Source organism: Oryx dammah, unplaced genomic scaffold (genome assembly GCF_014754425.2).
Source record: "Oryx dammah isolate SB20612 unplaced genomic scaffold, SCBI_Odam_1.1 HiC_scaffold_14, whole genome shotgun sequence".
Classification (NCBI taxonomy): Eukaryota; Metazoa; Chordata; class Mammalia; order Artiodactyla; family Bovidae; genus Oryx; species Oryx dammah.
This window is the reverse complement of record NW_024070198.1, coordinates 13,106,698-13,120,550: the sequence shown is the minus strand read 5'-3', so window position 1 is coordinate 13,120,550 and position 13,853 is coordinate 13,106,698. Positions and strand designations below refer to the sequence as shown.

Below are 13,853 nucleotides of genomic sequence, written 5' to 3'. Positions count from 1 at the left end.
TGAACAGGATCTTTTGAAACAAATGGTGACTCTAGAACAGGGTTTATAATTGTTTGCAGAATGCTGCCAGGACTGGCCATCTCAAAGTGGGAGAACGCAGCATGTAAAGCAGAAGAGCGGGTTACTAAGGAAAGGGAACCCTGAGTCATGTCAGAATGATTGATGCAGAAGAAGAGGCAAGGATTTTAGCAAGTTTGAAAGTACCTCTGTAATTTTCAATTTCTGGGACCATTGTCCAGTTTCTGTAACAGCAATAAACAACATTGGATAGGGTAGCTCTTCAGAGAGCTATACAGAAAAACAGTAGAAAATAGTTGGGAAAAAGAGTAGAGGGCCTTTGTTAACTTTGGTCTTAATTTAAACAGCGTGGAGAGGCTGTGTTGAGGGAGACATAGAGACTGACTGGAATGGGAGTGTGTTTCTTCTGAGATAATAATAAGAAAGCTGCAGTAACTTGTAAACCTCTTTGGAGTAATATGAAATTAGACAGACTGAGCCCAGTTTGGCAGGGTCAGATGTCAGGGGAAAATGGTCACCCTTCAGAGAGTCTGCCACCGACACATCAGTGGAAGAGGTGTGGGGGTGAGCTTGGCAGTGTTAAGGTGGGCTTGATTGTACGCTGTAGAAGGGGGTTTGAGATATGTTTGTATCTATCAAATGACAGAGTGGTAGAGATACATACTGAGAGTTATACCTACAGGAGATGAAGAAGCTGTTGAATTGAGGGCAGGAGCCTGGAGATGAGCAGATGGAGCTTGTGTACCTTAGCAGGGCCGTGTCCCTGGCTGTGCGGGAGGAGGTGGATCGTGTGCTTGGCCAGGGAAAGCTCACACCAGGACTGGACGTCCCTGTGAGAGGGGATGAGCAGAGGTGGTATGGAGGCAGCACCATTACTGTTGAATATTTTCATGCCAAACATGTGTATTACCCTTGGTATGAAGGACTTTTGAAATTAAATAGTGTAATTATCTGTTTTGGAAATGTTTATAGGGAAACTAACTTCCATTGTTTGTGTCTCTACGAATTTCTGCCTTATTGCAGTTTCCGTTTTCTGAGCTCAAATGAAGCAGTTTTATTGGAACTTGGTGAGTTCTGAATGGTGGCCACTGATCACGTGTTTCTTTGACCCAGGCATACTCAGAATTTCCAGCATAAGCAGTTTAAATGAAACTTAGCATGAGAAACATGAAAGTCCCCAAATGCCTATAATTCTAATGAACTGGATCCCATTTTGGGTTCCGGCTCTTTGGCTCCATTTTTGAAACCTTCTCTTTCTTGGCGTTAGTTCCGTATCTTCCACTCCCAGCCTTATTTGGCTACACTTCCCCCCATTTCCTGCCCCCTCCCCCTGCCCAGATTTCAGTACATTCCGCCTCATCTTGGATGCTCCCACAGAAAGTGAGAGCTGGGTTGAACCTTTGGGAGTAAATGAGGACCTGGGCAATAGCTCGAGGTAAGGTCAGCGTCACTCACCAGACCAGAGCTGTGACTCTCTCCTGCTTTTCCTACTTTTTAGCTTGGCCGCCTTTCAGTTCTTAGTGCCCTCATTCTGTGGTTTAATTCTCTCCAAACCTCCCTGAATTTCTCCTTGGAAATACACACCATGTTCCAGAGTAATCTCACAGATTTTCTATCCTTTGCCCTCTCCCTTCTCCGCAAATCAGCCTCCCGCTTCCTTTGTGTGGATTAGGTTAATCAAATGGTTTTCCTAATACAGTGCCTGATAAAAAGCTTTCCCCTTACTTACCCTTTCTAAGATTGTGTTTGTTTTTTAACTCAAATGAATCTATAATTAGTGGCTTTCAGGTAGTTCTATTTCTGGTCAGTGATTACCTTTCATTAAATGACTCCACTCAGACTACTCTATGTATAGGTCTGATCCTGAAAGATGGCAAAAGAAACTGTATTTATGGCCTGATAATTGACTGGTCAGTCTTTTTTTTTCTTATAGTTTTTTTGGAGTATAGTTGATTTACAATGTTGTATTAGTATCAGGAGTATACAAAGTGAATCAGTTATACATATACATATATTCACTCTTCTCAGATTCTTTTCCCATGTAGTCCATTACAGAGTATTGAGCAGAGGATCCCTCAGTCTTAAAGAATGAAAGACAAATTGGCAAGAGCAGGAGTAATTGCACAGTCTCTAGATTTGTGTTTGTTCTTCCCTCTTCTGGCAAGAGCAGTTCCATAGCTCAGGTGTCCCAGGCATCCCAGAGGACAGCTGTGCCCTTGTCTGTGCTTCCGGTGAAGCAGGCAGACACTCTGACGGTGGTCCCTCTTGTTCAGGGGACTCTACTTTCTGAATGTATAAATAGGCTGAACCTGAAGGTTCAAGACGGCCGGCTGATAGAAGAGGAAACCTAGGAGGGTCTAACAGATGGAGGGGCTGAAAACAGTAACCTTGGAAAGGAGGTGAGGAAGAAGACGTCATGGTTCTTAACTTCTAGAACACTTTGGCCAGAGATATGGGATAGCAAATGCCAAAGGAGCGTCAGAGAAGTTTCTTAATTGTTCCTCCTTAAAATTTATAGCACAATCACAATTTATAAATATCCTAAATATCCTAAAACATGACAAATTGACATTGCTATATATTTTTAAAACTGTCTTACCAAACTGATATGTGCTTATGTAAGAGTTCTTCAGGTTATTGTTCAGGCCATCCACTTAAAACTAGAAAGACAAAAATTGAAAAACAAATGGTGGAGAAAAAAAAGGAAACTGGAAATAGAAGCTGGTTTATTTCTTTAATTCTACCTAATCTGTCGATCCAGTGTCTCCTATCCCCATTTATATATCAGAGCAATCTCTAGAATTTTTTAGTCACTTTTTTAAGTTACAAAAGCAACCGGGATTATTTTGCCTAGGATTTAAGACTTTTCTAGTCTGACTTCATATTTTTTTCCAACCTTAACTTTTTCTGCTTTCCTCCTGAACCCCATATTCCAATCAACTAAAATATTTCTGCCCCCATTTCAATTTCTAATTCCTACCCTTATTTTCAGACTCCTTTCAAATGTCATCTCTTTTATGAAGCCTTCTCTGATCACTGCACCATCCTATAGTGAATCATACCTTCTATTATAGCTATCTCCAGCCCACATATAACTTAAAAAAATGCTGTGCCCTCCTTTTTCCCTTCAAACCATATTTGAGTGCCTACTAGGGGCAAGGCCTTAGTATTGGTTACTGATTCAGAATACTTTGAATCAGACATAAAAAGAAGTGTTCAAAAGCTTAATAGTATAATGAGTAGATTTTTTAAAAAGTGTGTAAATACACAAATTTATAGAGCCTGGTACATAAAAGGTTCTCAAATATTTGTCAAATTAAGAAAAATAATGACTACGATGAAGATAAAATGTAGATTAAGTATTTTGAACAATTCATATGTACCATGAATGATGAAAGAAAGCTTCTTGGATGAAGTGTCACTTAAATGGGGCTTTGAAGGATGAAGGGAGTTTGGAAATTGACCAGAAGTGTGCAGATGTCGGGGAATAGACATTTTGGAGAAACGTAACAGTACGAATACAGAAATGAGAAATTGTGTGGTATGAATGCAGAACACTTCAGATGGAACACCAATATATGAAGGGAATAGAGGGAAATTAAATTGGGAAAAACAGGTAAGGGCTTATAGGGCAATCTTGATTGATGGCCTCAGTCCTTGGGTTTTGGTATATTTGCTCAAACTCTTTCATTCCCCACCTACTACTTCCTAAGACAATAACAATAATTTTACTATGACTCAATCGAATCTGGTTTTGTGTACTATCTCAAACTTGGAAATCTTTAGCACTCTGATCTTCTTGATTTATTTATTTGTTCCTTGGGTCCTCAGGGTAAATTCCTGATTTGGGCACCTCCCATTATAAGAATTTCTCCAAAGAAAGAATTCCTCCTCTAAACTGAGAGAAGTACCTCGTATTCATAAGTCCTTTTTTTTTTTCCCGTCCCTGAATCTCTGAATTTGCAAAGGGGTCCAGAGTTTCGTAGTGATTACGTCTTTGGAAGTTGTTGTTCCTTTCTGGAAAAGCCTAAAAGATGCTGCAGGTCCAGTGTACAAGGTGGTAACCAGGGGATGAAATAGCCAACCCCATCCCCTAAAGGACTGTATTCAGTGTTTTCCAAAGTATGTTCTGAAGAACACTTGTCCCATCACACACTGGTCCCTTGAGAGGATCACTGACAGAAGGTTTGCTCTTAATAATAACAGGTGTTGCTTACTGGGCACTTTCGTAGATTTTATATGCACTTTCTCCTTTAATTAAAGATTCCATAGCCAAGAACATTTGGGAAAAATTGATATATTAAAGTTCTGAGGAGTTTTGCAATAAATAAATGTGTGTAAGATTGTTTAACCCAGCATATTATATACCTCTCTGGGGATTATCCTTGTGAAGATTCTGGTGGAATTAGTATTCCGTGAAGCTCGCTCAAAGAATAGGCTTCATCCCAGGAAAAACTTAGGTAACTTGAGCTTTTATGTGTACATTCCTCTCAAGAGTTTTAGTGAACAGCATGCCAGGGTCAACATCCTTGCCCTAGCACCATGGAGCTGAAAATACACATTTATGTAGACTTTGGACAAAATTGTCTGGCTGCAGAGTATGAGTGCCTGAGGCTATGAACCTAGAAGTTAAAATATCTGACTATAGTGCCAGTTTCATTGTTAAATCATTTTCGAGCTTTTCTAACTGCTAGTTTTGTTAGTAGGTTTAAGAAGAGTCTATGGGTCATTTCTTAATGTGTTGAGAACAGGCCATATGAGATTGGAAAGGAGAGAGATTAATCGCTCACAAATAAAAATGTATTTTGACTTTTGAAGGCAACTTGTGAACCAGAGCTGGTGGCCAGTGGCCTGGAGGACAGGGAGCCTTGCAGGCACATGACATCATTGCAGTGGAAAGAGAGACTCGGGGTCAGAGAAACCTGTTTCAGTCCTGAGTTGGTTTCACACTGACAAGTTTCTTTGTCTTTAAAGTAGGGATAATTTTATAGCATAACAGTTATGGTGAGTGTAAAATGGCTAGCACAATGGGGCAGTGTTGGCGCTCAAAAGTGCTAGTTTCTTCTTTCTTTCAAAAGGAAATCATCTCTCATGCTTATACTTTCTAAGTGATGTGGGAACATCAGAAGTGGTGACAAGCACTAGGTAATTCTGATCACTGAGTGGGATCAGAAATTTTCACAAATTAGGCTCAAGCCCTGGGGCACCCACTGGTGAGCAGACATACTATAATTCCATGTCTCTGGAAGGTAGCTTTTGGTGGAGTGAGGAGAGTGATCAGGCAGCTATAGAGGGACAGCTGCTGGACACGTTCTTAGAGCACCACTGTCTGCCCCTCAGGAAAACCTTCATTAATTCACCATTATACTGAAGAGCTCAGAGCACTCACTAAGGCTTGGCTACTGTGCTGAGCAGTCAGGACCCATACAGAGAAGTGGTCTCAGCCTTAGAGGCCCCTGGAGTCCAGTGGAGAGAAGTAGCCATGTACCAGTAAGTGGAGTAAGGAGTCGAGGTGCTATGATGGAAGTATTGTAGACAGTAGTTGGCCGGGGGAGCCAAACAGCAAAGTGATCAGGTGTCCCTGGGGGCTTCCCTGGTGGCTCAGATGGTAAAGAATTTGCCTGCAATGCAGGAGACCCAGGTTCTGTCCCTGCGTTGGGAAGATCTCCTGGAGAAGGGCATGGCAACCCAGTCCAATATTCTTGCCTGGAGAACTCCATGGACAGAGGAGCCTGGAGAGCTCTAGTCCATGGGGTCTCAAAGAGTTGGACACAACTGAGTGACTAACACACATGTAGGTGTCCCTGAGGGAGTCTGGAAAACCTTTAGCGGGAAGGTGTTTCCTTGAATCTTATGAATGCTAAGTCCAGATATTAATCATATCATCTAATTGATAATGGCTTTATTATAGCAAGTGTAGAGCAAGAAGGTGTACATTACCATTTTTGGGGCACAGTTTACGCATGCTTTGTTTTTGCACTGGGTGCCCTTATGAAACAGTATACAGAGTGCAGTTGAATTGTTCAGCAGTAACTGAAGGTCCCAGTGGAGCCTGTGGTTTCTATGCATCAGGCTGTGCAGCTTGGCAAAGATGGCGGCAGTTTCCGTCTTGTACTTGCACTATTTCCTGATATTGCTGGTGGGCCTTGGAGCATCCTAGGAGGGTGTAAGAGAATTTCCTGGGATTATTTTTGGGTCCCTGTCTAGGAAAAATCCTGGCTATTTTACTGAGGTTCTCCAGGACCGGCAACTTGTTGGTATCTGAGGAATAATCTTCATTTGCTTTGAGTCCCAGTGGAGTTCTGCCTGGTGGCCCCAGACCTGCCCAGAGTACGGGAGTCATATCAAGGCCAGTGACTCTGAGCAGCTATTAAGTCCTTTCTGGCCACGTAACTGTAGAAGATACAGGGAGGGCATTTCTTTTTCCTCTCCATTGGATGGAGGATGGTATTTGAGAATAATAGGTAGCACCCAAACTCCTCAAAGGTGGCTGAGCTGTTTGTTAGGGCATTATGTGGTGAAAATTAGGTTGAGATGAGATACCAAATACGAAAATACTTTGAAGAATCTTAACCACAATTATTGCCGTTATGACTCTTAATTTTATAGTGGTCATAATAATAAAACAACCCCTTGCACCGTGGATGAGATAAAGATGCCTCACAAACCACAGACTAGCTTATCTGTGATACTGTGGGGCACTCTAGTCATTCTGTGAGGTCTGTGATGCTTAAAATAGAACTGCTGACAGCTGGGGTGGGTTCGGGTTCATTACCACTACAGCTGAGCTGTTGCAGCTGTATGTCCAGAGACCTAGGTTTAGCTGACTCATCCTGGCTGTCAGAAGAGCTGGGATGCTGCTTACTGCGGAGAGCAGTCCTGATGGTTCTGTGCTGTTGTTTCTCTGATTCATGTCAATTAAAAGGATTGTAGGATTAGGGAGAGAAAAATGGAGACATTTTCCTGAAGAGCTTGAGTAGGAGTTTGAAGAGTATTGAAAAGAGGAAAAAGGAAATGGGGCCGGGTTGGGGGGATGCTGAACTATAAGCTTTATGGGTAATTTGTGGGAAAGAGAATAAATGGCCTGCAAGAGGGGTTTGGTCAGGTAATTTCCTAAACTGACCACCCGATTGCACTGTTGACTCTGAACAGTTTGGTTGCGCTTTGGAGCTGCCTTGAGCCCAGCAAATGAAAAGGCACCACACAGTAGAACCGTTCAAGTAGTAGGTATTAAGGAGAGGACCAGAGCAGAGCAGGTATAGATGAGATGTGCAAAGTGAGCTCAAGATAACATTATTTATTAGTAGTGTGTGCTTAGTCACACAGTTGTGTCTGACTTTTTGCGACCCCCATGGACTATAGCTCACCAAGGTCATGTCTAAATTCTAAATAGTGGTTTGAACTGAGAGAGTTCCAGAGCTATAGGGAGACTTGGTCATATTCAGAAACTTGAAGCCCTAAGACTTGTATTTAAAACTGTTCTTGCTAAAACTGTTCTTATCCTGTTATTAAAGATAAAATAAAAATGCATTTTTTATTTAACTTAGAGGCTTTTGCAAATTTTCAATGACATCTTCTTTTTAGGAAATAATGTTATAGCATCCTATCAAAAATAAATGACCTGTATTGTATTTAAGGTTTTTCCCCCTCGAACTTAGCCTAATCTTATCCCTATTAATGACTCTTTTAAATAAAATGAAATTTAAGTTATTAGGTTGGTATAAACATAATTGTGCTTGCAGACTATGAATTTTAAATCATTATAACTAGGTTTAAGCACATCTTTATTAGTCAAAACAAGAACCATTACAGTCAACACATTTTTGCCAATGAGAAATAAATTTGCTTATTCCTATAGAATAAAAATCCATGCTTCGGGATTCAGTGAACTCTTGGAAAGCATTTTCTGCCTCCTGCTGGTTGTAGAGGTGTTTTCCCTGCAAAAAAGTTGCCAAGTTGTTTGAAGAAGGGGTTGTTGATTGGGAAGAGGTCAGGTGAATATAGTGGATGAGGCAAAACTTTGTAGCCCAATTTGTTCAGCTTCTGAAGTGTTGGCTGTGTGACGTGCATTCAGGCATTGTTGTGGAAAGGAATTGGGCCCTCTCTGTTGACCAGTGCTGGCTGCAGGCATTGCAGTTTTTGGTCCGTCTCGTCAACTGCTAAGCATACTTTTCAGATATAATGGTTTTGCCAGGATTCAGAAAGCTGTAGTGGATCAGACTGGCAGCAGACCACCAAACAGTCACCATGACCTTTTTTTGGTGCAAGTTTGGCTTTGGGAAGTGCTTTGGAGCTTCTTCTCGGTCCAACCACTGAGCTGGTCATCACCACCTGTCATATAAAATCCACTTTTCATCACACAGTACAATTCAATCGAGAAATGGTTCATTGTTGTTGCATAGAATAGAAGAAGACGACACTTCAAAAATGACAATTTTTTGATTTCTGGTCAGCTCATGAGGTACCCACTAATAGAGCCTTTTCACTTTTCTAATTTGCTTCAAATACTGAATGACCATACAGTGGTCAACGTTAAGTTCTTTGGCAACTTCTTGTATAATTGAAAGAGGATCAGCTTTGATGATTGCTCTCAATTGGTCATTGTTAACTTCCGATGGCCAGCCACTACGCTCCTCATCTTCAAGGCTCTCATCTCCTTTGCAAAATTTCTTGAATCACCACTACACTGTATGTTCGTTAGCAGTTCCTGAGACAAATGCATTGTTCATTTTGCAAGTTGTCTCCACTGCTTTATGACCCATTTTGAACTCAGTACTAACTGTTGCTGTTACATGTTAATATTAAGTTGTTTTAGATTTCTTGAAAGCTGTTGAAGTCATTTTATGGTATAAATTTGTGTATTTATGCTATCAATCTTTATGTTTGGTTTTTGCCTTTATCCTTAAAAAGCTTTTGCCTTTGGAGATAAGCAGTTATACAAAGCCAATTATTAAATCAGAAGATAAAAATTTAGAAGACTAATAATTCAGCTAGGAGGTTTATGGTCCTCACCAGAACTTCCATCGGAATACATGCTTAAAAAAGGAACTGAAACTAAGGGAAAACCATTTTTGTATTAATATTTTCTCTCATAAGTGCTTATGGAACAAAACATTCCTTTGTGAACTGTGTGGTAACTAAACCTTTCTAATCAGAGATCACAGGCTGGAGCCCACAGAAATGATCTGGCCTGCATTTAATTTTGTCTAGCCTGTACAAGTGTCTTTCACATTTGAATGAGTTCCCAACATTCAGAAATCTTGGAGTTTCACATAAAAATCTAAATTTCTAGCTATTTTTGAGAAATGGAAAAGCCTGACAATACATTCACAAATGATAAATACTAGCTGAGAGGAGTGTCTGCTTCCTTTAAAAGGAGTGGTTTAACACTGCTATATTTAAGATAGATAACCAACAAGGGCCTACTCTATAGCACAGGGAACTCAGCTCAATATTCTATAACAACCTAAATGGGAAGAGAATTTGAAAAAGAATAGATACACACATATATGTATAACTGAATCACTTTGCCGTACACCTGAAACTAATACAACATTGTTCATCAACTATAATATAAAACAAAATAAAAGGGGTGGTTTACTCTATAGTGTCACTGCCTGCCTCCTAACTATTGTCCTGGTAACCTGACATGTTTATGCTACCTGTCCTGCTCTACAGACGTTCTGTGTTGTGTAACCCTTGCTGTAATGTTGTGGCATGGCCAAAGGGCTCGTGGGTGCTGCCTGCCAGATAGCCTCTTCCTGGAGTCACCTTTGTAACCAAATGTGATCAGGTTTCTTCAGGAAGTGGTATTGGAACCATGTCAGTTTCATTTAAGGTAATCTTCACCATTCTGGTGACAGCCTTATCTTTTCCTTAGGTTGTTAAGGCTTTTACTGCCCAGCATATATAGCCTGTTTGGCAACACAGTAGAAGAATTGTTATACAAAGACACACACACACACACAGAATAATCACTGTGAATATAAAAGTCATTTTTGCCAGGGGAAATTTGTGGTGAATTAAGATAGAGGTCTAATTTCAACATTTCTCAAAAACAGTTATTAAAGAAATAAAGATAAAAAGTTATTTTATTTATATTGTATGCCTTTCTACAAAATATTTGAGTCAGCTTACAAAGTATGGAACTAAAAGAGTAGAGAAACCTGTGTGTGTGTGTGTGTGTACAAAGTATGGGACTAAGAGTAGAGAAACCTGTGTGTGTGTGTGTGTGTGTGTGTGTGTATACAAAGTATGGGACTAAAAGAGTAGAGAAACCTGTGTGTGTGTGTGTGTGTGTCTTGGGACCAGAGAATTTATTCAAAGAGTAAGTCAGAAAGATAGAACATTAATATTAGACCCTGAGGTCTGAGAATAAACCTTAGAAGATGGAGAACATTCCTGAGTAAGAATGGTCTTATATTTCAGAAAGAAACTAAAGTGTAAATGAAACTTCTCAGTGCAAACAGTAGCACAATATTTCTTGCTTAGCACTTAGAGTGTGCTGATGTTGGCCTGTGTTGACATTTCTCTGAATTTGCAGTGGCGTGAGCTTTGAGGAGCTGTTTTGTGATGGCAGCTGGGAAATGTGGGTTTTGTGAATACGGTTAATCATTACTGTCTCCCTAGTCTTCTTCCTGTATTTTTCCCAAGAATAGGGTAAGGGAATGGGTTGTATGTGATGTAATGAAGGGGTGGGGAGGGTGTTAGAGGGAAGAGGCAGCAGTGAAGCCTCTTAGCAGGCGGATTTGAGATCTTCTGCAGAATTCTTTGAAGCAACAGCAACCTCCAGCTATTGTGTGAGGCTTCATTTTCTGTACTTCTGATTAAATGAAACCAGAACACTATGGATATTACACACGAATTATTTTTATTTGTGAGCCATATGATTGAACTCAATTAAAGTAAATACAATTACCAGATTCTGAAGCTACCTTAACTACTTTATTAGGGGTGAGACTAGAAGAAAAAAGGGCTCCATACAGAAGAAGATTTGCCCTGTCTTTTGTATGTTGACGTTAGAATCCTTTCTCTTGGTGTCAGGAGATTGTGTTTTTAATTAAACATTAATAATGAGCCCTCATGAAGGCATTTGAAAGTGATGTTTTATTGTATTGGTGAATCTGTGGTAAATATCAAGGGATTGATAATTTCAAACAGACCAAATTTTACAAGGAAAGAACTAGATTTTCTTTTCCCCCCATGTGGAGATTTTATGGCTTCCAGTAACTGGTAAAGGCAACTGTGTCATAAAAGCTCCAAAAGTTGTGTGGGGGGTAAATTTTGTAACAGTCATAAAGAATGTGTAGCCTGTTTCTAATGAGCAGTGCCAGTCTTGGAGTTGATTCAAGGTGTTTTGAAAGTGTCATTGGCAGATTTATCTTTCAAATAGAACTACTGGATATAAGGCAAGCCACATAAAAAATTGTCATATATATTTCCTTGCATTAAGTGTTGATGGTTGAGCAATGGGAAAAGTGAAAAATTTTGTTGATACTAAGGAAGTTAAAATTCAGCTGTTTTGTTTCCTATCCTAATCAATGAGGCGAACGGAGAGGCATGTTCCTTAAAAACCAGAGCTTGTTTCTTCGCTTTTACAACTGGCCTGCTTGAGCGCGTGGCCAGGTGGTTTAACTGGCCTTTCTGTATGAGAGGGTTTTTTGGTGGTTGTTTTGTTTTAAGCTATTCTCTGATAGTTCAGTTATGAATTGAAAGGAATATGTTTTAAGGTTATGATTCTGGTGAAATATTTTATACGATAAGGATAGCATAATGTAACTTATGGGCAGGGAGTCAGAGTCCCAGTAAAGAGATATTACCAAATAGAAATATGTCATAGAGATTTCTTTTCCTACTCTTCGAAAATTTACTTGAATTTCTAGACTTAGCTTTATTTTACTGGACTTATTTAGGAGAATCAGATCAACCAAAAGTAGATAACTCTATGACCTTCAGTATTTGATATTGCTGGTAATTGTGTGCTAACTTGATAAGTGTTAAACTGTGTTAAATCATATTGCTGAAAGATAAATGTTTTCATTTTAGGAGATGATAATTTAAAAGCCAGACATATAGATAATTTTTAGAAAATATTCTAAAAGTTCCTGTTCCCTCTTTAGGTGAGCTCTTAAAAAGCTAAGTGCTATAATGTGACAGGTTATGAACAGTTTAACGTGTTAAAATGGATCTTATTCAAAACCCAGACTCTTATCTATAAAAGACTACCCTTTTTTAAAACCACAGGTGGTTTCTGAAGGTTTCACAGCGTATGTCTAGAGATTACATTAACGAATAACTGAGTTTTGTTTGGCTTGTGTATGTTGTACAATGCACAAATCAGTGGGTTTATCTTTAGTCACCTTATTCTCATTTGGGGTTAATGGAAATGAAGTAAGGACCAAGTAAACGACTTTTTTTCAGGTGCAAATTCGACCATGGAACCTAAGTGACAGTGACTTTGTAATGGATGGTTCACAGCCTTTGGACCCCAGAAAAACTATCTTTGTTGGGGGAGTTCCACGACCCCTTCGAGCTGGTGAGTGGAAATAGTAACACCACAACAACAAAACCAACAACAACAACAATCCCCAATGTGTTTAGTCTTCCGTGTTTTCTACGCTTCTGGTCAGCTGTACACAGTCTCCAGAAAGAAGGCCATCATATCAGTTCCACTGAGCTGACCCTTAAATGTTTTCTGCCAAGATGTTGTATTTTCTTATGCTGCAAGAGTGAATTTCATTAAACTGTTATTTCAGAGGGTTGGATTCTAATTAGTGATTCCCTGTTCAACCAATTATTTAAAAAATAATAACAATGCATTTGGCAGTATGCATTGTTAGCCAGTTAGTATTGTTATGTAGAACAGAAAAAGAACCCCATCAGAAGTCTGTCCAGGGCAGCTGTGTGCACTCAGTGACAGACTACACCACTGCTAGAAACTGTGTCACTGAAAACCAGGCTGAACTCTTCCCAAGCAAAACAGATTCCTGTTTTTTTCTTACATACTTTGAAAAGTGAGTTATGTGTTTGAGCATCTTTCATTTGACTTCATGAAAGCGCCCTGTTTTTTTGTTTTTTAAGTTTCTTTCCAATGATTAAATAATTGTGCCTGCTGGAATTGGGCAGTATCCTAATTGACTGGGGCACCAAAGACAAATCTAATTGCTTGTTAGATCAGTATGATTGCCTGTGGAATATAGTAAAATTATTTGTAAGAACAGTTTGTAAAGTGCTTTAAAATAGCTGAGTTTATTTTTTTAAACTAAGATGAAAAAATAAGCTAACCATTGCCACTGTAGTAGCAAAGGGCAGTGTTATCTCATGTTAGTATAAACAAGTAGACTTAAGTATTCTACTTAAAAAGTAAAAGAAAAGGCAGACATCATTAAATCAAGCTGTGAAACAGCTCTGTGACTTTCGTGACTTCTTAATTCTGAAGGTTCCTCAACTTTTCTAATGCATTTATTCAAATCTCAACTCTAAGCTACTGCTAAAAGTTTAGGTCTTTATAAAGATGTATTCATAATTCCATTTTGAAAGACATTAAAACAAATTAATTATGACTGGAGTTTATAATTTTATGGTATTTCAGAAAGTCAGGTGTCTTGGGTCTTTTTCTCATCCTAGTGGCAAACTTGCCCAAAGAAAGAAAGCAGAGCAGCAGAGATGCTTCCCCCTTTATCTGCCATCAGAGAATAAAGTCTAAGCAGGGCCAGCTCAAACGTGAACAGCATTATGAGATGAGGGCCAGTGCAACCCTTTGTTTCTAAAGAGCTTGTGCTTTATTTATTTATTTTTTTTTAATATATTTATTTATTTTTAATTTTTACTTTACA

The 13,853-nt window shown here is 39.4% G+C and overlaps 1 protein-coding gene across 5 annotated transcripts in view; it reads left to right on the top strand.

The window, feature by feature from the left end:
- The window catches only part of CPEB3 (cytoplasmic polyadenylation element binding protein 3), a 157,959-nt gene that overhangs the window by 103,101 nt on the left and 41,005 nt on the right, over window positions 1–13,853 (top strand). For all 5 annotated transcript variants that reach the window (XM_040254520.1, XM_040254519.1, XM_040254522.1 and 2 more), the window contains one exon: window positions 12,439–12,553. In XM_040254520.1, coding sequence (XP_040110454.1) covers window positions 12,439–12,553 — 115 coding nt within the window. The remainder of the gene's footprint in view (window positions 1–12,438; window positions 12,554–13,853) is intronic.